Source organism: Monodon monoceros, unplaced genomic scaffold (assembly GCF_005190385.1).
Source record: "Monodon monoceros isolate NGI ecotype Baffin Bay Population unplaced genomic scaffold, NGI_Narwhal_1 Super_Scaffold_15, whole genome shotgun sequence".
NCBI lineage: Eukaryota > Metazoa > Chordata > Mammalia > Artiodactyla > Monodontidae > Monodon > Monodon monoceros.
Genome location: NW_021703771.1, coordinates 58143810 through 58170077, shown reverse-complemented (window position 1 = coordinate 58170077; position 26268 = coordinate 58143810). Strand labels below are relative to the sequence as shown.

The 26268-nt window shown below is 36.6% G+C and overlaps 1 protein-coding gene across 2 annotated transcripts in view; it reads right to left on the bottom strand.

Moving 5' to 3' along the window:
- Positions 1-636: 636 nt before the first annotated feature.
- ENPP1 (ectonucleotide pyrophosphatase/phosphodiesterase 1) overlaps positions 637-26268 on the bottom strand; it is a 72300-nt gene continuing 46668 nt past the window's right edge. Inside the window, exons 12-25 of one of the 2 annotated variants that reach the window (XM_029223578.1) lie at positions 26054-26162; positions 24941-25072; positions 22770-22801; positions 21885-22012; positions 20569-20638; positions 19617-19704; positions 17979-18148; positions 17091-17142; positions 15504-15658; positions 13830-13959; positions 12680-12760; positions 11718-11850; positions 9954-10116; positions 637-2428 (exon numbers count right to left, since the gene is read on the bottom strand). In XM_029223578.1, coding sequence (XP_029079411.1) covers positions 2192-2428; positions 9954-10116; positions 11718-11850; positions 12680-12760; positions 13830-13959; positions 15504-15658; positions 17091-17142; positions 17979-18148; positions 19617-19704; positions 20569-20638; positions 21885-22012; positions 22770-22801; positions 24941-25072; positions 26054-26162 — 1680 coding nt within the window. In that variant the 3' untranslated portion in view covers positions 637-2191. Of the gene's footprint in view, positions 2429-4414; positions 8363-9953; positions 10117-11717; positions 11851-12679; positions 12761-13829; positions 13960-15503; positions 15659-17090; positions 17143-17978; positions 18149-19616; positions 19705-20568; positions 20639-21884; positions 22013-22769; positions 22802-24940; positions 25073-26053; positions 26163-26268 lie in introns of those variants that run through there. The other variant, XM_029223577.1, reaches the window with a different exon arrangement.

Here is a 26268-nt window from a genome sequence, read left to right as displayed (position 1 = left end):
GTGGTTAGATGAGTATTTTCACATTACAGGATTGTTGAGAATATATATGTAAATCATTTAGCACAATGTCTGGAACAAAATAAGTACCCAGTAATGGGTATTTATTATAATTAACATCATATTTGATTGATCTCAAGATCTTTGTTATCGTAATAATATTACTGATTCATTGGTTATTTGAGAATTTAAGTTTAATCATTTGTCAACCTTCCATCAGAGATGGATGGGATGATTTCACCCGCCTCTAACACTTCTTGGTTCACTACTATCTTAGCCAATGCTAGATTCCATTGCCCTAGATTTCAAAGATAGAAGGAAGGTGTGGGAAAGAGGAAAATCTCTCCTCTTTGGTAAAGGGACATTGCCTGAAGTCTGTCTGTTCCAGAAGCTCCGGTGTGGTTGCTACCACCTACCTATTTCTTCCAGGCTGATTTGCTTTCCCCCACAGCAGAAGGTGTTACCTGGAGTTGATGAACATGAGAACTAAGATATTCTCCTGTATGAGATGTGAGGTTCCCTCTTGGGGCCCTAGCTGAACCAAGCGCCCCCCCCACCACCACCGCCACCCCCGAGCTCGGTCAGCGGCTTCTTTCCCACTCAGGTTCGCGCTGCCAATAATGGAACTGAGTTTGGTGCAAGCAAGACAGGCTTTTATTCAATGGACAAAGAATGGAGAAGGAGAGCTCATGCTCTAAAGGCACCATCTCCTCTAAGGGAGGGGAGTAAGGGAATTTTAAGGGTCAGACAGGTCATCAAGGCACTAGGAAAGGGGTGGAGATTTCCAGGGGAACCCCAGGCGTGCACGGTCTTCCACACTCCTTTGCACACGGCACCAATTGTGCAAGCAGAGTACAAATCCCCCCGTTGGGCGAAGATCTTAGCATGGGGATGAAGCAAAGGTAACTCTTAGACTCCTCCAGGTTTCATCTGCACAGGTGTGGTCCTGTGGTCAAGTCTGGGCTGGGTTTGGAGCAGCTGACTGCTGTGTATCTCTCAAAGCATGTATCTCTCCTAGTACAGCTGCAAAGCACCTCTGCCCAACACCAGGTACTTTTGAAACAAGCAGAGATGAGTCAGGGGAAGTGTCTTTCAGCTTTCAAGTGTTGGTATGGAAACACAGAGATAAATCAAGGCAAGGAATGTGGTGACATTTCGCCTACTTTGTCCACCATCTTGGATCAAGCCAGTTCAGTCTGGTTTGCCCCAGGCCTTTGTGGCAGCCTGTTGATAAAACGCAACTAGCCTGTATGGTTAAAAAAACAGTTTTTGCTCCTGGGGCCTGGGCTACATAGCATGGATGACACTCCCATGCACCTTCACCTTTGCCATTGAATGTTTATGACAGCAGCTTGTTACTGGAGAAATGCTGTGTGCTTTATGGAGAGGTTTTCTTTTGACATGTCAAAACTCTGAAGAGTTCCTTGTTTTGTTTTCAGTTCACCAGACATCATACTTTCCACAGGATGTAGTCAATGAAACAACTGTGAACGACCCTTGAAAGGCATTCTTGATCTTTTATTATTTTTTTAAAAATTCTGCGTTGTGCACTAGAAACATATCTATAGATGAACTCTTTTTAAAAACTATCCCATTGAAAATTCCATCTGGTGCTTAAAAACTAGGGATGCAAAGAATAATTAATTTCAGTGTGACTGTCCTCCAGCTGCATTTCTGTAACCTGTGATTCCTTGGCTATCGTAAATGGATATTTTGCTAGGATCGTCTCATTGGTTTTTATTCACCTGGGCATTTTTTAAATTGAGCAACTACTATGTGCCAGGCATTGTGCTAGAAACAGAGGATATAAAGATTATTTCTGTTCTCAGTGACAGATGACTTTGCAGACAAGACAACAGATACATGAAAGGAATATATCAATTTAAGAAACATGCTAAATACCAAATGAGAGTTATGTGAAATAAAATTCATATTTATGGCAAGACAGGAAAAATTTTAACATAAAAATTCTTTTCTGCCCTTTGTCCTCCCCTCTCCCCCCACTGTGCATTGTGTATCTGCATTATGCATTTACCAAACCTTCCCCTTCAGCAGGAATACCTGCTCAACCATAAACAGCAACATTCTCCTAGCATCAACAAGACAAGTCCTTAGAAGATAACATTCCTTCTTAATCTTGTAAAGGATCACATGACCCACCATCATGGCACTTAAATCTGGATTACGTAAACTGTCAATAATACATCATTTCATGTACAGCCATCTGTCTCAAAAAACTTATATAAACTGTGTCTTGACTTTTAACAGGCAGAACAGTTCTCATAGCTTTCTGAGATGCTCTTCCCGGGTTATAATCCTCAAATTTGGCTCCAATAAAATTTTCCAATTCTTCCTTAGATTGACAGATTAATTTTCTTTGATGGTTACAACCACTGGGAGGAAAGAAATCCCACAGTATAGAGTTGCACTCCTGGCAAAAGAGCACATTCAACATCACTCAACATATATCTCATCAAAGTTATAGCTTTTGGAGATAAGCTCAAAGGATACAGTCTTGGCAAATTTAACAGAAGATCACAGGCTGGGAAAAGTATAGATGATGCAGCTTCTTGGGACTTCTCATTTTCCTTATATGGTTTGTGGTAATGTGTTCTCTTTAGGAGACAATCCTGCCAGGTCCCTCCCTGGAAGCCCCAAGTAGAAGCCAACAATCCTCTTATACCTATAATCACATCACCTTAAAATCATTTTATTTCCTTTTATGGTTGCAGGTTGCCTTTAGCAAGCCATGTATTTAGACCTAGCATGGGGTGGGGGGGCGGGGCGGTGGGGGAAGAGAGGGGTTGGGGACAATCTCTTAGTAGGTCTCAATGCCATCTTGCAACACTGTGCCCAGTGGAACATGGGCAGTTGGGTGCAACTACCTAAGAATGTCTAGCCTTGAGGGCATGTGCTATTTATAATCTCCAAAGTCTAGGAGGGTATGATCCCATGATTGATCCCTTAGGGGGATAGAGACGAGGTTTCAAAAGGACATGTGCATTGGGCTAGAACTTAAGAGGTTGATAAGTAAGTACCAAGGGTGAGGCATCCCATCTGTCCTATTCCCCAATTTATCTCTAATGCCTAATTCCTTGACACAGAGTAAGCACAGCTTTGAAATTTATTGTCAATCTTGATCTAATTGAATCTAATCTAGTTGCAGTGTCTTAAAGAGTGCTATTAAGTTAAAAAGTGGCGTTATCTTAAAAACAAACAAGTCCACAAATAAAAGCCCCATAGATCTACCGGCCTGTTTGTTTTGACCTTAATAAAAGTGAGTAACTCTTCAAAAGAGTGAAATTGTGTCAAGGTATAGAATAGTTTATGATTGAGAATTTTGAGATTTTTTAAATTGTGAAAATCTGAGCAATGAGATCTACTCATTGGACTGAGAAAGTTTTGTTCTCATTTATTTAAAATTGTTTCAAGTTTTTATTAGCTTATAAACGTTCAGTTCTGAGGCCTGTTTTGCTTCCTTTATTTAAACCCAGCGCAATGCCATCTAAGTGTAGGCATAAACGATTTTTGATAGTGAAAAATACCTGGACATCATGGGACAAGATTATCAAGAGATGTAAAAATCTCATTTCCTGGATGTTTATTGAATTGTTTTGTATCTCTATTCTGTGAAAGCCAAAGTCGATTCTGAGTTCTGAATTTCTGATATATAATGAAATTGGATATGAGCTTTTAAAGTAATGTGTTAGATATTTTTATTAAAATCCTCAAATAGCCCCTTGAATTGAGGATTTGAGTGAAAGTATGAAGTTAAATTTAAAACAACCACGTTGGGGTAGGATTACATTGCTTCCTTTTGCCATCCCATGGGTATAATACCTATTCCAGAGATTCTTTCATTTCTAGTACACTAAAACGTATTTCATACCTCTACGGTTTCTGGTACAGATATGGTTTCTAGCAAATATCTTTTCTTTCACTCATTATTTATCTATCACAGAAAGGATAAATGCAAAAATTTTATGTTGACAAAAAATCTATGGAAGTTACAAGTTGGAGACTTTCCTCCTGGTTTCAGACCATTTGAAATACTGGAAAGATATTTATATATGCCTGTCACTCGCTGTTACCCAGAAGTACGACTAAATGTAATTAAAATAACACAAACAAGGATATAGGTCACAAATCAGAAATGGTTAACTTTGTGAACCTGAAATGAACTTCAGATCCTTTTTCCTCCTCCTAACAACACAGCTGGAGTTATTTGTCTACAACCCTTGTACTCAGCACCAATCCCTGGAGAAACACCACCACCCGCCCTTCCTGACCCCACCCTCCAAACACACACCCACATCCAGGCAGGAAAGCAGCCAAGATTCTGTATATACAACTTTTATTTGTAAATTCACATTTCTTAGCTTAGAGACACTTATTCTATAGAAGTTTTTGTTTTTTGTTTTTTTTTTCCCTACCTTACAATATTTAGACTGGCCAAAAAATCAGGGAAAACGCCCTTGGACTACAGCCATGATAAAATTTAACTTGGTGCTTATGAAAGCACCCACACACCAAATTCCTGTGACAGGCTTCAGTGTGAAGTATAATCACATTTAGTTTCGAAGTTCAAACAACAGTTTAAATTACAGATAAACACGTACCCACAGATCCGGGCTGGACAGTTATTGCAGCTAATGGCAGAAAATAGTCAAGGGGGGGGTGGCTGTAGTCTATCCTGGAGGACTCAGTGGTTCAGCTCTAACCCAGTGGGTCTTATCTCCTTAAACAGGACCAACCAGGCCAACTGGCCTAACCATGCTCTGCATACCTCCTTACCCTGCTAGAACCTGAACATTCGCCTTCTTCCCCCTAAGGTTTGCCCTCTTTTCTCTGATTCTTGGAAATATCTTTAGGTTTCACCTGATTTTTTGCTCTGCCATGAATAAACTAACCAGCTAGAAAATTATGTATGAGAGTTACTTACCTCATTTAAGAAGTACTGACTGGAGGCATGGCAGCAAAATTAGGGATAAATAAAGGTTTTGCTGTGCATTTGAAAAGGAAAGAATAGCCTTTATTGAAAAAAGTAGGATACATACATTTCCATATATGATCATGTGAATTTACCATTCAAACTGGGGACTAGTCACATGTCTTAAGTAGATGAAAGAGTGCAAGAAAGGGTCTCTTTCAAGACAAGAGAAAAAAAAAAGCATATTGTATAAGAGCAACCGAAAGCTAAGTAGGAACAGATGTGGATGCCTTTTCCTTTAAAGAATCAGCCTAGAATTTATAGTCTGACATTTCCTTTAAGAACGGGAGATTAACAAAGTAAGAAAAATGAAATAGCTGTATATTGTAAGTTGGTCACAGTGACACTTGTTGAAAGTATCGGAAGTGGCAGTAAAGGGAAAAATGCCCCAAATGTATGCACCCAAGGGAGGCTAGAATGCCGTTTTTTCACCTATTCACCTGCAGAGCTCCAATTCATCCTTCACGTCCTAGCCCAGTCATTACCACCTCTGGGAGGCCACTGCTGATACTGCCAAGCAGCACCCAGTGCCTGCTTTGTGCTCCCTGGCACCCTGCCCATGGCTCTATTATAACATTTACCATCTTTTAGGGATCATTTACACTTCTGCTGCCTCCTCTCTCTCACCAGGACTGGAAGGATTGTAACTTGCTTTTCTCTGTATTCTTGCTGTCTGGCAAAGGAGAAAGGCATCTTTCCATTTAATTAAGATCTGCTAAGATGCTCTATGTAGAGGCAGCTGTGTCTGCATGTGTTTTGAAAAAATATATAAAAATCAATGAGACACTTCTATAAAGAAGTAGATATCCTTCTGCTAAGTGCAGATAAAAATCTTCGTTATTATATATAAAAAAAACATAGGAAGATTCTGAAAGGTGGAGAGGAGAAGGCAGACAACACTGTAATGGGCTCTGCTGGGTTCTCTTTTAGTTCATATATGCCAGGCTTGTTGCTGAAGAAATCAGCAACCTGGAAATGTCAACGAGTACAGACAAAAAGAAGTCCCAAGAAAGGCCTGCTACCTCACCAGCCAAAGGACCAGAAGAGGAGTGGCCTAGCAAGGGAGAAAACAATAACTGCTCCACTCCAACTACACACCACATAAAAGACCATGATCCCACCCATGCCAGCAAAGACAGTGGTTTGCCAGGTTGTGAAAAGATGCCTGAAGTCCTCTGCCAGGATAGCATCAGAGAAGACTCAGTAGGAAACTGGTAATTTCATTCCCACTTAGTGATAATAAAGTTTTCCCTGCCACCCCTGTCCACAACATCAGTGGAGACCACATGGGGGCAGTAACAAGGTGCCCTGCACATCTCAGCCAGGGAAGCATCAATGGAGACCCAGTGGGAAGCTGAATTCTCACCCTGCCTCGTAACAAGGGTCCCCTCTTACCCCATGTCAATAGAGGCTGAGTAAGGAACCTGGCAATAATGAGACAGTGCCCCCTGCTAGGGTGGTGACAGAGAAAGTCAGCTAAAACAGAAGGTTTAAATAAGATCCATAGTTTCGTACATAATCCCTAAAATATCCAGGTTTCAGCTGAAAATCATTCACTACAACAAGAACCAGAAAAATCTTTTTGAATGAAAAAAGACAATAGATGCGAACACAAAGATGACACACGTAGGAATTATCTGACAAGGATTTTACAACAGCCATCATAAAAATCTTCAATAAGCAATTATGAACATGTTTGAAACAAATGCAAAAATGGAAAGTCTCAGCAAAGAGATAAAATTTCTCAGCAAAGAAATAAAAGCTACAAAGAAGAATCAAATGGAAATTTTAGAAATAAAAAAACAACAGCTGAAATATAAAAATCAGTGCGTGGGCTCAACAGCAGAATGGATTAGACAGAGGAAAGAATCCGTGAACTTGAAGACAGATAGAACAATAGAAATTACCCAATCTGAACAACAGAGAAAAAAACAGAGTGGGGGGAAAAAAATGTACAGAACCTCAGGGATCGGTGGGACTAAAACAAAACCAATGAGACTTTCTAAATTAGTAAATAATTTTCAGATGCAAATTGTATTACCTAAATTAGGTCTTTGTGGCCCCTATGCTTTTGAAGAACAAGTATCATATGAAGGACAAATATAGATCTTTGTTGTATTAATATAGCAGTTATATCAGACCCAAGTAGCCTAAAAGTGAATGTAGCTTTTGAAAGTCCACAGGTTGGTACTAAAGGGTATAGTCTATGAAACAGAGAAATCAAGTTCATTTATCATGACTACCGAGAAGATATAAAATGATGGTAATACATTCTCTTCAAATCAATGGAACTTCAAAATGAACAGCTCAGAACAGTATAGCTCTGCTGCTGGTAGCATCATTTTTTGTGCACAGAGGAAAACATTCCTACTATCTGGAAGAAAAATGCCACCTTGCATGAGTTGACAAGCTCTGTGAAGCTTCACTAAGACAAGACACACTTTTAACAGTCTAAAATCACCATTTGGGGAGTTATTTCCAACCTATGTTAAATACCAGTGAGAAGGATGGGAATATTTTTCTTCTTTGGTACAAATGTTGAGTAAAATTTTATAAAAGGATGTACTCAATACAGGTCTTCCCTCAAAGTTTAACTTGAAAGAATCATTAAATCTGAAGAAGCCCACTCACAGTTAAAAAATAACACAGGATTACATACTTTGGCTTTTGAGGGGCTGTACAGAAAAGATAGAAATAGGGCCTCAAATATTTTTGCTTCCATTAACTTTTATGATTAAAATTAAAATAAACTCCAATTTAAAAAGAATCCAGAATCACTTTTAAATTCTTATGAAGAAATGAATGAAACATGGCCTATTCCAATCCTACTCATTAGTGTAGTGTTTGCCAGCAACACAGAAGTTTATTAATGATAGTAAGATTCAAACATCTGGTGTCCAGAGAATGTTCACAGCTACTTCTGCCCTTAAGAGAAGTAGAAGAGCAGTTTTAGGTATGGTCTGTCTTTATTCCCAAATCTGAACAATTCTTACACATTCAGACACATGCGTGACTCAATAGGAACACTTTCCTACTGTTATGCGGAGGCCACAAGTTTCCCTGAGATGGTTGTGTATCACAAGAGGATTCCCAGTTCTAACTCTGGTCAACAGTCTCCAAACAATGCAATAGTGTAAATAGAGGATGTATAAAATAGAAGGTTCTTTCAAAAAGATTTACGGCGTGGTTTTGGAATAAAAAACATCAGCCTTCTTGGTTAAAGGTTGGCAAATGTGTTTTCAACTTTAAAATGTCTGAAATTGGCTCTTTTCTTTCTTGATAGAAGCTGAGTCCAGTGATGTGTTCAACATCTGTGATTCGAGCTCTGTGTCGCCTCAACAACTCTTCAACCCATGAGGATTCATGCTTCCCATGCTATGAGCGTGGGAAAGGAAGAAAAGTCACTGGAGAGCAGTCAATTAACCTTCCCTATGAACTTTCCATCTCCCCCATTTTAATCAGCCGTGACACCTTGGCTTTTAAATGGCATATACCACGAGAGTTGTTAGGCATAATCCCTGCTCTTGAGTAGCTCGCTATCTAATACGTACCATGCATGCTTGTTTAATAGATGTATCAAATCTGGGAAAAGTATATGTGGAACAGATGTTCCTCTATTACTTTGGTGCAAGAAACGTCAACAGTATGGGGTTAAAAAATGTTAGAAAACAGAAGCAACATGCCATGTAGTAAGAATATGGAAATTAGCATAAAGAAACTTAGATTCAAGTCCTGTTTCTACCATTATCCTACCAGGGAAACTGAGGCAAGTTATTTAACATCTGAATCCTAATTCTCTTACCTGCACCCTCCTTACTGGGTTACTCTGAAGATCAAATGTAATGATGTGTGCAAACGCACTGTACAAACACTAGTTCCTATCCGAATCAGTTATCTATGTGGTTGCGATGAAGAAAGGATTAGGGGAAGTGGTAAAACGCACTTTCATTTGTGGTGAGGCAGTGAAGTTTTAGCTAATACGAGATCAAGAAAGAATTAAAGCCTTATGCTCTGGCACATGAAAGCAGAGATGGTAGCTAAGGCAGGTAATAGGGATGGAAATCATACATCCCTGTGTTGGTATACATTTTTCTGAAAATGGCTACTGGAGAAAGTCAGATGAAGAATATACCCACTGGCTGGTGTGCTATGATTATACTTTAAAGGCATACTTCAATAAAGGTTCATGTACCCTTAAGATACTGTTAGTTGGAAATGGCAAATATAGACGTTTCACGTAAAAAGGAACAGACCAATAATTTCCACTTTCCCATTAGCCTCCAATCATCCACTACCCACAACTGCTGCTCCACTCCGTCTCCTCCTCTGCAGCAGCCCTCACTCTCTCACTCAATAGACTGCTTGGCCAGTAGATATCTGCCATCTGTTCCAATATTTACAGGAATAAATAAAAAGTACACACAAGGGATCTGTTCTCTCAGGCCAATATCCAGCTAATCCTTAGTCACTATTTCTGTAAGTATGTGTGATACACCTTCAAATAATCCTCTTTCTGGATCACGTTCAATATCTAGTGTCTTCTAATTACACTGCCATTATAGAATTTGTTAAACGCTTGTATTTAAGATATCGGTACAATAGCTTTTGGAACGGTACAGATGGAAAAGGAACTCAATGCCTAATTCATGGCACTTAACATCACTGTGGTCAGTGAAATGTAAGCGTAAGTCTATTGCTGCCTTTTCTTGCAGGGGAGGGCCCAGAATTCATACATGGATTTAATGGCTAAGCCATACGAAGTCACTACGTTTCGACGTTTTGATCTTACTGTCAGTGCTTTTAACAGACAAGAATGATCTTCTCTGAAGATATGTCATCTTAGAGGATCAAATTTAAAACCACCCTATAATGTCGAAGTACATGTATGTACCAGTTATGTTAGATATGACACACACAAACATATTTATGTATCAGTGTTTAAGGTAAATTAAAAAAGGTTACTTACAGCACAGCTCTCACTGTTATCAGTCCTGTGAGGCAAAATGAAAGCCAAGGTATCTAGATTTTCACACTGTGAGGGAGTCTGAGATGTATCTTTACAACTTGTTAGCACAATGAAGAAGTGAGTTGGAATCAGCATTTCTTGATTACGGACGATTCTGCTGTTTCTGTAAAATATGGTAATATTCACTTTAAGAAAGAAATAACTATCTTCCTCTTATTGAATATTTCACTCAAGTATGTTGTTAATACAATACATCCCAAAATAAAATTCAGTCAAATAATTAAACATACTGTAAGAAGCTAGTTATCATAATACCTCAACATTTTCTGCCAGATGGAGAAAGAAAAAGAATTAGAAGACAGCTAAACACAATCCAAATAATGTGATTTTCTATAGAAATTTATCAAACTTTGGATTTTGGGGGGTAATTCTACATTAACAAACTGAAATTGAGACACTAAAGAGAAAAATATCAATTTTGAATATGTACAACCAAGACTCTAAAGCATTACTGATAGTCTTTTATATTCTAGGCAGTTATGAACAGAGAGTGAAAGAGAACTGGTCTGGGACTTTTTTATTCTAGATCCTTCAGAGAACCTATGAATTCTCCTATGTTTTACCTGGATCTTCTTTCCTATCCCATAACTTTTTTTTTTTTTAAATTGAAGCATATTCTCAAAGATGTCCCAAGTGACACTTTTACCTCATCTTAATTCTGCCATTTCCTTTGGTCTCAAAACTAGATTTGTTTGAAATTTTAAAAAAAGACCACCTAGATTTGTTTGGGTGGTATTTTAGCATCTTTCAAAATTTAAGGTAGTGGTATCATTGTTTTTAACCATAATCGTATGTGGAACCCTGATACATAAAATAGATGGAAACAGCGCTCTGGTTGAAGCTGTGAATGGGAAAGGTATAAGTTCTCTTCTTTACCTGTTCTACTGCTGTCATCTCTGAGGCATTTACATGGGACCCTTACGCCTCAAGGGATATAGTAAAAACAACAAAAAGAAAAATGTAATTTTACAAACTAAAGTGGTCACAGGTGTACGTGTGTAAACAGCAATCCCTAAATCTGCCTGAGAGAGTGGTTCTCAGAAAGGGGCTGAATCTCAGTGGATGTTTCACTCTCTTTTTCTTACAGTCTGAATAGCAACAAAATTGCTCCCAAAAATCTTGTTAATTATTGTTTTAATAAAGATTAACTAGTCTCTAAAATGTTCTTCCCCTCTCCTTTATAAAAACAGCACCACTGATGGTTTCTCAAGAAGGTCACCGTATCATTCCCCTCCCGGCAGAGTTGGGTAAAAGCTGTGACATTAGACCAGGGGCAACCCTGGGGCACTACCGCTTTATAAGCCTTCTGCTTCCTTGACTCAGGGTGCCTCCAGCCACACTATATCATTCTTCATCTTCTAATTGGCAGTATGCAAGTTAAGACAGTATCTTAACAACAGCCACACAGAGAGATTTTCAACACGGATGTTATCTTCTTAACAAAGGCAGAGTTCAGTATTTAATATGAACTACAGAATTATTCATCAGAGCTGAGTGGGCGATAAACACTACTTTCGTCTAAAAAACATTTAACACTGAGCAAAACATCAAAATTAATCAGATATTTCAAGGGGCTTCCAGCGTAATCAGAAATGTCATGTACATAAATATGAACAGTATCAGATAGAAAAGGTTCTGCTGACTCAGCTGGATGGTAATCTCACTTGAGAGCTGTTTTTAAGAGTAAATGAAATACGTTCTTACTGTTTCAGAGTCTCCAAGGAATCATAATGTCCGTCATAATCAAAATCAAAGACGGGACCACTGACAACATTGAGACCATTTCTTTCTTCAGCATACCTTTGCAGTAGGGTGCCATGAAGGTAGTGCCATATAACTGAAACAAGAAGGAAGACAGTATAGTTTCAAAAGAACAAGGTGCCATGTTGTCATGTGAAATAAATCAACACCATGATTCCAAATTAGCATTTGTCATAATTAGGGATAAAGTCAAGTTTGGCCAAAAATACACTGTTCAGCTTTGGCCCTTGGAAGGACTAACCAGCAAATGCTGAATTCAACTCTATTTCAGGCATCCTTAAACATGTGCATTATCATGAAGCTGTGATCACACATCATCATTAAGCATAAAAAGAAATCATGAACACAAACAAGGCAGGTTATTCAAATTCATTGTTAATATCTGAATTTTTTTGAAATACTCAAAAGCCTTCTAGATGTAAATTAGAGTAAAAATTTCCTTGTATGCTCTATATTTTGAAATTCTATATGTCACAAAGTATAAATGTGTATTCTTATAAGAGTCAAGTATTGCAATAACTAATAATGATGTAAAATCTATTCATTTTAAAATAAAAAACAATTATCAAGAACTTCCAAATAGTTAAATAGTACAATAGACTGAAATTTAATATATACTAGTAGACCGTATTAGCTATATAACTTAGGAAGAACATTACATACTTTTTCCACCAGAAATGCTTGTAAACACTTAAGTACAAAGCATAATAATAACTATAGGAATATATCCATAAAAACTATAGGAATTTTTTATGTACTGGTATTCTCAAAGTTAAACAAACCTGTAAGAACACATCTGATGTTTAGTCATTTAATTTAGAGCATCAGTCTTAGTACATATAAATCATACCTATAATTTAGGGAAATTCATTGAAATTATGAGATATAAGATTAAAATTTTTTACCTTGAAAACTCTGGTACATGGGCACTATATTAGTAGTAAGCAATGCTTCAGAATATACTTGACTTGAACCTTTATTTAATTCTACAAAGAAAATAACAAGGTCAACTATTTCATTCTTCACAAATAACACCAGGAATTATACTTTCTCATGGGAGGCATTTAAAAACATCAGCTGAGTATCATCTTAAACTTGTAAAACTTTCCCAGGTACTGGGTCAAGGGGAAATGCAATGTGTTTGGTCAAGTCCCTTAAAAAAAACAAAATATTTGGATCTTTTCTTCTTCAAGATGAATTTATCAATGAAACAGAATCTTTAATATGAAGCTCCCAAATTAAACATATTCAAATTTTACCTCATTTGCCTTATTTCAACTAAAGTATATAGTGTTAATCTTCTTTCCTTAAACTCTCTCAGAGTGAAAAGAAAAAAAGAGAATATCTGGCTTCAGAACAACACCTACTAACTAGAAAAAACATCACAGGATGTCTGCCCCAAAATGCTGCACAAGGCTTCTTTGTATGGACTTCTGGCTTAGACCTGTCTATTTTTATAATGCAATAGCCAAGTTCTGACTTCAGAAGCTTGCTCTGGGGACTCGATTGGATATTGAGTGTATTCGAGCACCTGGAGGCTTCTGAGTTTTGCCTTTTTAGGACAGGTTCAAATTGTCTTCTCATTCACATACAAGTCTGCCACTTGAAAACACAGAACACTTAACTTCCAAAAAAGCCATTCCCTGGGGGCCTTGTATCAGTGAAAGAACAAGCACACTTAGGCTCTCCCTTTACCTAATTCTTTGACAAGTCACATTCTTCTTTTCAAACAACAAAATGATATCTCCTTCCTAAGAACCCTGATGCATCCTTCTGACCTGAGTTTTCCCAAATTCTGTTGCAAAGAAATGCAGAAAAGTGAAGAATGTTCTACCTACAGTGCCTGCACTAAATCCATCACCCTCCAAACAAAAGTAAAAAGGTTTCCAAAACTCAAGTTTTAGACACTTGACAATTTTCCCTAATAGTTCTATCTCCCATTCACAGTTTTCAGCAATAAATAAACAAGACGTACACTGCCCCATAAGAAAGAAAAGGAAATGCAAGAGAGAGAGAAGATAAGGGAAAGGGAAGGTCAAAGAGGAAGAGACTTACGTGGTGGGGAAAGGAACCCATAACTCAGTTTAGTGTTATTTTTATAAAACGAACATTTATGGACAGGTCTAAGAGGAATTCGGAGATCCTGGTAAAGACAATTGGAAAAGTCTTCTGTAGAGAAACTATCCTGAAGAACAAAATGAAAAGGACCATCAGGGATCAGCCATACGGAAGAAAAAGAGAGAGTTTTATAAATAGTTAAAGGTGAACCACAACATAAAATCATGGAGTTCTGGCTGTCGGTTCATGTCCTTCACCATTTTCCATTTTTCTGCGAGAGTATTCATCTTGCTTCTAACCGAAGTGTAAGAACTCTTTAAAATATTAGGGTATTAATCAAATATGTGCAAATATTTTCCTACTATGTTGCGCTAATTTTGTTTATAATGTTTTTGTCTACTCAGTTTCAAACTTTTGTGTAGTGAATTGCTGATTTTTAGAGATCAGACTCTTTCATATCCAACACAGCCACAACAACAAAAGTAGTGGGGCTTAGGGGGTGGAGAAAAGCCACTGAACAGCAATTCGATATGAAAATCTCAGGAGTAGTGATGACTCTGAATTTTTGCAGCTTTCATTATATAAGAAGACTGAAAATTCAGAGTCCAAGAACACCATAATTAAGGTATTAAACAACAATAAATAGGATGGGGACCTACAAAACACTGGATAAACTGCTATATACTACAAAGTCAAGTAAAATGTGTTTAAAGTGTTTGAAGATGCTCTTTAAAAATTAAAAATCAAATTAAGGTAAAAACATGTTAATATGTGAAATGTCTGTGTGTATTCAATATACCGAAATTACATATATATACACGTCTCCCTATCTTTTTATTTAGCAGTCCTAGTGAGTAGTAACAAAAGCTCTGTTTTTAAAATCTAACTGCTACAGTCAACTAAGCTCTCTCAAATCCCCTTTCCATCCCTTAAGGGCATCCTATAGCTTGCCAGACATTTTCAGTTTTTGAAAATCTGGTCAGCCTAGTTTAAAACTTCACTTCCAGATGAGATCTAAATCTCATCTCCTCCCCCCATTCTCTTTCTCAAGGCCTATTTCCTTCATCATTTATCTTTCTACCACTGCACCCAAGGGATGAGAGTGAGGCGGAATGGTGGTCTTATTCTGGGATATTTTCCCCTACTTCTTTCAAAGCCAAACTCTTCTAGTCTGGGTGGTAGACAGGATCCCTGACCTTTCCCTGGTTTGGTGTGGGTGTCTTCCTATAGGTGGTATACACAGTGAGGTAAGTGAACTTTAACGGCCTTCTCCATCACTGAGGACCCCCCTACGATTTGGGCAGCCAAGGGAGATCCTTGTACTTACACAGATATGTATTTTGAGATAAACTGATTGTAAAACTGAGTTCATTAAATTAGAAATTAGAATCATCAAATATTAAAACTGAGAAAAAACAAAAGCAAGGGAGAAATCTTCACTGCACACCCCCATTTCACAAAAGAAGTTTGCTCTGAGTGTCAAAGTCACGTAGCTAGTCAGCAGCAGAGCTAGAACCAGAATCTAATTTTTCTGACTCTCAGTTCAGTGATCTTCTAATTTGGGAACTGATTACGGAGCCAAGATTGACAGTGAGAAACTATGCTTTCAATGTTTTGCTTAATGATAATATAAAATAACCACACAGAGATAAAGAGGTGACAAATACTTGCATTTCTGTCGACGGTGTAGGCTGTCCAAAGGGGCATCAGGATGTCATGGCTGTAACCACTCACAAACTGGTGCTGGTAAAGCAGACAGACAGTGCTGTTCTTCCAGAGAACTCTGGGTCTTCCATAAGGTAGAGTGCCATGCTTAATGGCCTTCTCTTGGGTCATAGGGGGAAAATGAAACCACCATTCAAATATACTTAGTGTGCATGATATGATAATACATAATGATACACTGATCTAATTCTTTCCTCTAGTTAACCCTATTGAAAAATTATTTGTAACTATAAACTAATATATAAATATATAAATATAATATATATATAATATATAATATATATAATAATATAAACTAATGTATAAACTAATTACAAAGAGCAGAACTATAAACAATTTACAATAAAAGGAGATCACTGCAGTTTTTGCCTACAAAGATTCTGAAAGATCAATGTAATACTAAGATATCACAAGACACTACATGAAATTGCTAGGAATTTCAGCAATTAGGACTTAAATTATATTACTAAAATACTTTAACATTGTCTTTATTACTTATTTTCCAGGATACACTACAGAAGGAAAATTTTCTGGATGATGTGTGTACCTGAGCAAAAGTTCAAAACTGAAATGATGAGACGACACTGAATGAAACAACCATAGTATGTACACCGTTTACTGCCCCTTTTTCCAAGCATCAGATGCTTGTTTAGAGTTCTCTGTATACATCACTGAATTTAATTCTTATAGAGCCCTAAGAATTAAGGTTATATGCCCATTTTATAGATGAGAAAACAGCAATTTATAGGGAGTAAATGCTTTTTCAACGGACATACGGTTCCTAAGCTCGTATTCAAACCCGTATCTGCTCAGTTCCAAGGTGTCACTTTTCACCACAGAACTTTGCCACCATGGGGCCATCAGAGATTTCTCTAATCTGAACATTTACAGAGATTTTATAGAGAGAAGTTCTATATGAATAGAACTTCATTCATATAAATGAATGCAGAACTTCATTCATTCTGCATATATGAATGCATAATTCACCTTTTTATTCCAGCAAGAAAAAGCCGTGAGCCAAGTAACTTAAGGGTCAGAGACTGTGTCAAAGTGATACTAAATATCCACATTTCATCAGCTGCCTGCATATTCTTAATTTTCATTCAAAAGTTATGAAGAAATAACTTTAGATAAATACATCAATTTATACTCCCTTAAAATTAACTAAGAATTAGGTAAGATAGAAAGCTAATGGGTATTTTAAATGGAAATCTGAGGATCTATTATTATAACAGTGTATAAACCTATAAATATCTTCAAAATCTCAAAACACTCCACTAAGTTCATAAAGAGTGATTCAGCTTCCACTAATTATACTACATGCTGTTTCCACTGTAAACACGCCTTCTTTCCCTATGATTAATAGTCCAGACTATCAAGCAAAGAAATCTCTCCGGTTCATCAGGCGGTCCTCCATTACCACCTTATTTTGTTGGTTATTCCCAAACAATGACCCAAAACTAATTCCGGGGTTCACATTGTTGAGAAAAAGCTTGCTTCCACATCCCAGGCTCAAGACTAAGCATGCCTTACCTTCTGCCATTGTCAGATTCAACTGTGTCTGAAAATCCACAACTGGCAAAATCTAAAAAATTAATGATACAATTTTTAAGGACTGAGAAACATGCTTTCATTTTGTAATAAATGAATTTTACAGTATTCCACCATAGAACAAAGATAAATTTAAAGTCATTTTGTGCAAGTGAAAGTTATTTTTTTTGAAGAAGAGATAAAAGAATAGGGATAACAGTTGCAAAAAGACAAAATTGTTAGCATAGCATAACACAAGTCATCGAAAACAAGAATGTACTTGCTGCTTTATAATTCTTATCTCTACTCTAACAGTCTTTATACAAGTCTAAATTAAACCTAAAACAAAATGGAAAGCATAAGATGAACTACTCAAATGTCTATTTTTATGGACACTATCAATTTTGTTCATAACTTGTCATATATTTTCATCTCCTTACAACAACTGTATATTATGATAGGAGTAAAAAAGGAAAAGTGTCATAAATCCATTTCATGCCAAAAACTGATATTTTCCCTCTAAATTTAAAATAGGTTGGGATGTATTTTAGAAAAGGAATATTGTGATTGGTTCATAAAAGACCTCACTGCCAGGATATCAGCACGGATTCTGGGATTCAGGACATTTCAGGACTCAGCTAGACCTCTCCCAGCCTGCAGCCAATTCAAGTCTCGACACAGGGGGATAAAAATAGAGCGAGAGTGCAAACACCCGGAGCAGGAAAAATAAATAATAAGAAGGTCGGCACGTGTCACTGGAATTGAAAATAAATATATGTTTACTCCCACTCATAAATTTTAATTTAATCATTATGTATTTCTACAACATATGCTATGCAGAGGGTGTTAAAAAATCATACCCACTGGGCTAAACTTCTTGGGACTACTTACCGAGGGATCACACGAGCAATCAAGGCTCTCCCTGGGGGCTCTTGTGAAGGGGCACTGGACCAAGGAGCGGAATTCTTTGGGATGCTTTGGGGTATAAACAGGATTCTTTAGAAGGTGGTTAAGGCTTCCATGAGTTCCATTATTAGGAGCTGGTGTCAAATTCAGTAAATCTGCATAATTTCAAGAATGGTAAATAAAGATTTACTTAGAAATTTCAAAACTAAATAAATAGTAGACTTGCACTACGAATTTTATCTTTTAAAGCCAAATCTATTTAAGAGTCCTTAACTCTTTACCTAAAATAAAACTATAACTCTCTCTCTCTTAGGTTGTAGAGTATTTATGACCATGCTATTCTCAATGGAAATACTGATACGCATGCTGTACTTCTCTATAAAAATTTCTAAATTTTAATGTATACAATAAATACAGTTATCTCCTGTTGAATGCTTATTATATGCCGATCAGTATGCTAATATATTTTTCTTACCTAATCCTCAAAACAATTTAATAAGTTATTGTCAATACCTGGTAGATGAGTACAGGCAGAGTCGTTTCACTGTACTTCATTTTACTGCACTTCAGAGACACTGCATTTTTTACAAATTGGTTTGTGGCAACCCCACATTGTCAGATGATGGTTAGCATGTTTTAATAATAAAGTACTTTTTAATTAAGGTATGTACATTGTTTCTTTAGACAGAAGCTATCGCACACTTAATAGGCTACGGTATAATATAAATGTAACTTTTATAAGCACTGGGAATCCAAAAAAATCATGTGACTTGCTTTATTACAGTATTCACTTTATTGCGGTGGTGTAGAACTGAACCCGCGATTTCTCTAAGGTATGCCTGTAACCAGAGTGCTTAGCTCAAGATTTCAAGCTACTAATGTAGTAGACCTAGGATTCAAAACCAGCTCTGTCCAAGTCTAAGACTCACGCTCTTGATAATAATGATGGCAAACACTTATACACTAAAGCGCTTATTATATGCCAGGCACTGTTTAAGTGCTTTAGGATATACTAACTCATTTAAGTATACAGGCTCTCACTAAAATAATTATACTTAGAACATATTTAAGGTTTTACAAATGCCCAGTATTGTCATCAGAAAAAGGAAGTAATATTGAAAATGCAATACTCAACCATAAAAGTACTAATTTGGAAGGTACAGAGTCAACTAAGAACATATTCAGTATGTCCTCCTCCACTTCTATAACCTTGACATTGCCATCCATTCAACTATTATTGCTACCAGAGGATTCACCTGTTTTGTCTACCTTTCACAACCCCAAACTCTTTTCTCTGGCTTCCACCCTGATCTGGTTCAACTGTCATTTAATGAAGTCCAGGGCCTGGCAAAGTACTGGGCGCTTGGGATGTACAGTCCTCCCTACTCTGAGTGTGTACTCTACCACCGTGCAGTCTAGTGGAAGGAACAGGTCAGTCATCAGATGATGAAGTTCGGCACATGTTTTCAATGACTCTAGGCCAGGAAGAAGAAAGGTGGAAATATAAGGGTCTGTCTTGCCGTATCATCACTTCCAGAAAGGTGCCCAACATGTGACCTACTTTTGATAATCCTATTCCAGCTCTGTGTTCAGAAGGGAGAAAAGATGCCTGTTCACACTTACCACACATTAAGTTATAGACTTCAATATTTTCAAAGGAGTCAACTTCAATGCCGTGCTTGAATCCAGGTCCGTAGCCAATAAAGAGGGCCTACGTTGGCCAGAAAAGGAACAGTTTATCTACTCATTTCAGTTATGTATGGAGTTGGTCACCAAAGAGGTATTTTATATCTTCCCCATTGTACATATATAAACTGGTTATATTAAGGTAAGTGGAAAAATACTGTGCCCAGTGGACTTTCTAGGATATTATTTTAACCCCTGTTGCACTTTTAATCCAAGGACATCTAGGCTCTTTTTCTTAACTGCATTATAATTCCTAACGTGACAATCAGAACAGAATGATGATGAAATCTTTTTTCAACTGTGAAATGGGATCTAAATCTCATTCTTCCCACCACACACAGTGCCACAGGGATCAAATCAGAAAATTATTATGAGTATATTTTGAAATTTTTAAAGTGCTAGGTAAATGGAAGGCATTATTATTTTTGGGGCGGCCGCACTGCATAGCTTGTGGGATTTTACTTCCCTGACCAGAGATTGAACCCAGGCCCTCAACAGTGAGAGCACGGAGTCCTGACCACTGGACCACCAGGGAATTCCCGGCATTATCTTTATTTAAAACATAACTATGATATCTTTTCACCTATTAAATTACTGGCTTTCATTTACTGTGGAGCAACATTCTTAATGAAGCACAAATACATACAAAATAATTACTAGAAATTTAGTATGAGGCATAAGTCACATTCATAAAACATGAATATAAATATTTAACAAAATTCTATTTACTTAATGTCCAAAGTAAAACAGCTACATGAAATTATAAGCTTCATTAATTCTCATTCAAGACATATAATGACAGTCTATGATTTTAAGTCTAAAACTTTATATATCAGTTTTTTTCTTCAGATGTAAACTATAATTTTTACTGTATAATAGGTTTACTCACTTGCATATTTGAAAATGCATTGTCAGAGCCGTGAAATCCACCTCCACAATATTTCCTTTCTGAAGGATTCCTAATTTTCACATAATATAAATTAACAATGTAAAGTCCATTCATAAAGCAAAACTGACAATCATGACATTATTTCCATTAATAAGGAGTAACTATTCTTTAATATTTTTCTTTAATATTTTTGTACATTTTTTAATATTCTTTGATAAAAAATAAGTAACTATTGTTAAGCAAATCAAAAAAAAGTAAATAAAACCACTTGTCTTTGAAAAGGGACAGCCACCTTTACCTTTCATTTTGTAGACAAATCGATTATAAGCAATATGGTATAAAGGAGAAAACCATTAGCATGGTTTTGAACCCTAACCATACTATTTACTCAGCTGTGACTCTGGCGATTTAGTTTTCTTCTCATGGTTTCAATTTGTCATGCTGGGTTTATAAAAATTAAATGGTTTGTACTAAAGAAGTGCTTAGAACACAGTAGATGCTCACTAATATTAGTTCTCCCATGAAGGTAAGGACCTCCTCTTCTTTCATATTCTTTTTCTAAACACTGAAAGCACAGCTCTCTAATAAAGCAGAGACAGTGCAATTCTGTTGACTGAATTCTGGTTCCCTGCTTAGGTTTTGCTGGACAGGGGTATTTATCATCCCTGGCTTCCTGGCAACCATACAGAATTAATGATCAAGTTTTGAGATATTAACAATACAAACCATCCAAATAATTTGCTGAACACACCAATAAACTGAGGTTTATTAATGGACTAGTATAACAAGAATGAAAAAACAGCTCTGTCTAATGAAGAAGGTAATGGCTCATTATAATAAAGAGTTTTGCCAATTATTTGTTAGACTCTGAAGGTATTATTAGGCATAACTGTAACATGCAGAAGAGATACAACGGCAAGTGGTTACACAAATGTGGAGCATAAGAAATAATCAAGACGGATGTGAGGGGACAGAGCAGTGGTTCTCAGCTGGAGGTGACTCCCCTCCCCAGGGGACTTCAGGCAATGTCTGCAGATATTTTTGGTTGTCACAACTACAGAAAAGGTGTTTTTTCATCTAGTGAGTAGAAGCCAGGGATGTTTTCAAATATCCCACAACAGACAGGACAACTCCCCAACCACAAAGAATTATCTGATCCAAAATGTCAATAGGCCAAGGTTGAGAGACCCTGGGATAGAGTGAAGAGAATCATATTTGTAGTTTTCATATAACGACATCATTGGAAAGGGCCCAATGGTTACCTTGAATTACTATAAGATCAAGCTAAGTTTACCTGGGAGATTGTCAGAACTTACAATGCAAGTTGCCACTGAGGGTCCAAATAGAATGTCAAGGGTTCAATCCTGTCACTTTTGGCAAAGTGCAAACGCTTGGGTAAGAAATGTTTCAGGTAAGGTTTGAAGTGCTGGTTTGGTTCCTGGCACTGAAATTGTAGAAGGCAAAGAAAAACCATTATTTCCATATTTTCTTAAGTGTAAACTTCCCTTGAAATTGCTTTCTAACTCCATATGAATTTTTTCTCACAAACATTTAATCAGTATGCCCAAGAAGTCACAGATGCAAATAAACTGAGTTCTTACTACCTATATAAGGTACAAGTTGAATATTCCCAACTATTGAATATTCTTATTTTTCTAGAAAAATCATAATTATTACATAAGAGTCCCAGGATGCTTAGATTGAGTCACTCGTTTACCTTTGTGTTACTACTGATGATCATATTTTCAAACGCTCTTACAACAATTTTAAGAATTTTCTTTAAAATTGTAAGAATTTTCTATCAAGTAAAAACATGTAGTATAGATAAATCAGCACTAGGACAAAAGCTTATTTTAAAAAATAGGCATAAGAAAGACTGGTAGAAAATACATCATAATGCTAACAGTGTTTATGGTAGTACAGCTATAGGGCTTTCCCTTCTATTGTTTTCAGTTATTTCTTGTACTGTCATATAAATTTAACAATATCAATAAATAAATTCTTAAAATTGTAAAAACCTACATTATTGGGGTGTGTCCTTAAAGATCTTTAAAAACTACAGAGCATTTAAATGCTGGCCCAGATACTCAAAAAATCAGATTAAATTCTACAATCCCAAGAACAAATACTGAAACTTTCTTCTAAATATATTTTATACAAAACTAGTAATAACAAAGTAATGGGGGAAAAAAGATACTCACAGAAAGATTTTTGGCAATGCCTTCATAATTAACTGAAGGGGGGCAAAGATAAGAATTAATAGTTGAATGGTATGCTACCATTAGAAATAAAAATAATACAAAAAATATATAATGTCAGACTCAAACCCTATATTTAAATACCAAAGCTGGTTTCAAACAGATCATTTAAATCAGGGGTCCCCAACCCCCAGGCCACGTACCGGTACCGGTCTGCGGCCTGTTAGGAACTGGGCCACACAGCAAGAGGTGAGCAGCGGGCTAGCGAACAAAGCTTCATCTGCCGCTCCCTGCCGCTCCCCATCGCTCCCCACTGCTCGCATTACTGCCTGAACTATCCCCCCTCCCCATCCGTGGAAAAATTGTCTTCCACGAAACCAGTCCCTGGTGCCAAAAAGGTTGGGGACCACTGATTTCAATTATTATATACTAGCCATTGACAGGAATAAGACAGATCTTTAGGAACCACCCAACCTCCACTACCACCATGCCTGTGAAATTACGTCCTATTGTTAAGTGAAAAGGCAAGTTATAGAACATCAGTTTATCCATCTGTCATTCATATGTGTGTCCATTCATCCATCTGCCTGTCCATCTGCCTATCCATCCATCCATCCGTCTATCTGTCCATGCATCCAAATATCTATCCATCCTGCCATCCACACATCTAGATCCTGTATAATGTCACTTTGTAAAAATAAAAATGAATGTGTTTTACATATACATAGCAAATACCTGGGAAGACACATCCCAAATCTAAGTATTTATCTCTAGAGAGAGGAACTGAGCTGTGAATTAGGGGGATTTAGGGTGGAAAACTGTTACTTTTTACATACTTTGATATTCAAGGATAATTTCAGAATTTCCAAATAAGGACATAGGGGGATTTAGAAGTGAGGGCAGGTAGAAGAGTTCTGAAACTGAATTTTCACAGCAAGCCCACAGTGTACGTACTCAGTGTACTCTGTGACGTAAACAGTAGCTGCCTAGCTCCCTACGATTCTTTTAGCTACACTTCACATAAGTCTGAGAAAATTATCCAGATCAAAGAATATGTACTCTCTATATATTTTAACGTGTGAATGTAGATACAGAGATACGTAATTTTTACTTGAAATTGGGAAACTTAGGGGCCTAATTGAGATAAGGGTGTGGCTAAGCTTAGCCATTTTATCCTAAACATCTCTGGGGACTGCCATTGCCTGTATAGTTTTATAACAGGTTTTATAACAATCATGTACTACTTTAATAAATTTTTTAAACACTAATTAAAACTTGTTATTGTACAAGTTAGTGTCTGTGCTTTGGGTTACTATGCTAATATATTTGCATAACTATTTTCCTGCAGGGAAATCTACTTCTTCTCATGAATATTCAACAGCATCTACTGAAACATATAGCACTGCATATACCCAAACCTAATCCAATGCTGACGACTGCCAGAAAAGCTCTTTTCTCTTTCCATTTCAAAGGTAATTGTAACAAAAAGATAAACAAAACTGCCCTTAGTATTTGCGAATTACCAAGGATGGTAATCAAAAAGAGGGGTATAATAGAGGTGCACTCAGTTCTGAAATAGGCTTGACTTTCAAAAGAATGAATATTTAAAATTTCTTGGTAGTTTAGTTTGAGTACAACATGGGGTCAAGAGAGAATGTGAAATTTCTTCTTCTCTATTCAAAAAACACATTCTCATTGTTTTTTGGAATAGTTTAAGAAAGTCATTTCTGAGAATAGAAATTAGTTGCTTATAGAATTAATCATCTCTGCCAGCATTCCTCCTCATAATGGAATATTATCCTATAACATCTGTAAATTATTTTAATGAAATGACATTAATTAAAGTTCAATAAATGTAGTCGAACTTTTCTCTTAAGTTTTTATTTTTCTAGTACAAGTAATCTTGAACCCAACACAAGCAAAGGACACAACGATAACATAAAATTGTACCAAGTTCATCAAATAATATTCTTAGCCATGAATAACAGATAAGCGGTTAGACTTGTGCCCTCACATCTAGTTCCATAAAATCCCTTTGGGTGCAGAAGATCAGCCCTGGAGATTTAATCATGAAAAGGAAATTAACTGATCCTCTTTAATTTAGAGACATAATGATTCTGAGGGATGTGTTGTGAATATAATCATATTCAAAATTAGCATAGAGATATACTTACATGAATAGTATTTATCTGGTACATCAGAGGGTCTCAATCGAGCTGCAGGTCCATATATAACTTTAACATTTTTAATATCCCCCAGATATTTACTCAGATACACATATTTCTTACAACTGCCTTGTTCCATGCCTAGGAGAAAAAAAATCCCCAAACGTGTTACAACTTTAATAAAAAACATTTAACAATGTAGGACAGAATTTCTTTCCCTTCCAGAATTTAAATCAATAAACATGAGGTCAGCACTCATGACAGCTGAACATCTAATAGGTAAGACACAGAATTTCATGTATATCTACCACGTCACTTAAAAAAAAATCTTTTCCCTTCCCTTCATCCAAAATTAGTGTTTCTTCTTATTTATATATTACAGTAACTTTATGTGAGTGATGAGGAATATCACAGTTTTAGACTGAATATGAAAGCGTAGTTACTTTCTCAGAATCACCTAGCATATTAACTATGAGTACAAAACTCTCAACCTCATTCCAGGACTGGGGGCTTCTTTAGGATACAGCTTCTTAGGACTGTTTCTAGAAATAGTTTTCAGTAATTATTTCTGAAGCAAACAATAATAACAACAACAAAAAACAAACAAAAAGAACCTCTTTCCTATTTTCTTGTATATACATTGCTTTTACAGTCCCAAGGCTATACACATACATGTTCTAAAGGTCACAGTAAGTAAAAGTTAACTTAAAATATTGCCAAAATTAATACATACTGCTTTTAAAAGTCAGCTTTCTCATGCTAGAGAAAACAGAAGCAGCACATAATAATCTATTCAAATTACACCTAAAATTTTTAGAGTAGATTTACCAAAATTTAATATTAAAAAATTTGTTTTAACTCTCCAAGTTCCTGGTGTAAGCCCACCCCAAATCAGGAGATGAGTGCATTGTGGTTAACAGGCTCTTAGGTTTCTGTGAATTCTACGTTTCACTTGTGATTTATATTTAATGTAGTGTTTTCTAAAGGCTTTCTACAAGAAATTACATTTAAAAGAAAGAATTAACTACAAAAGTCAGAGGAAATAATAAAACAATAATCAATCAAGTAAACTTCTGGGGGCACCATTTAACCTGAAGGAAAAATGATGCAAATTCAGGTTACCATGATCTGAGATAAGGATGAGGTTCAAACATCTATGCAAGTTCAACTCTTTTAGACCATCCATCAGCATGCCAACCATGTTGTCAACCCTCTGCAAAGCTCTGATGACCTAAGAAAGGAAAACAACCTCATGTCATGCAGTTAAAAGTATTCATGAAATGCTTCTTATAGTTCTATGTACTTAATTTTTTTTAATTAAAATTAAAATTCTAGGA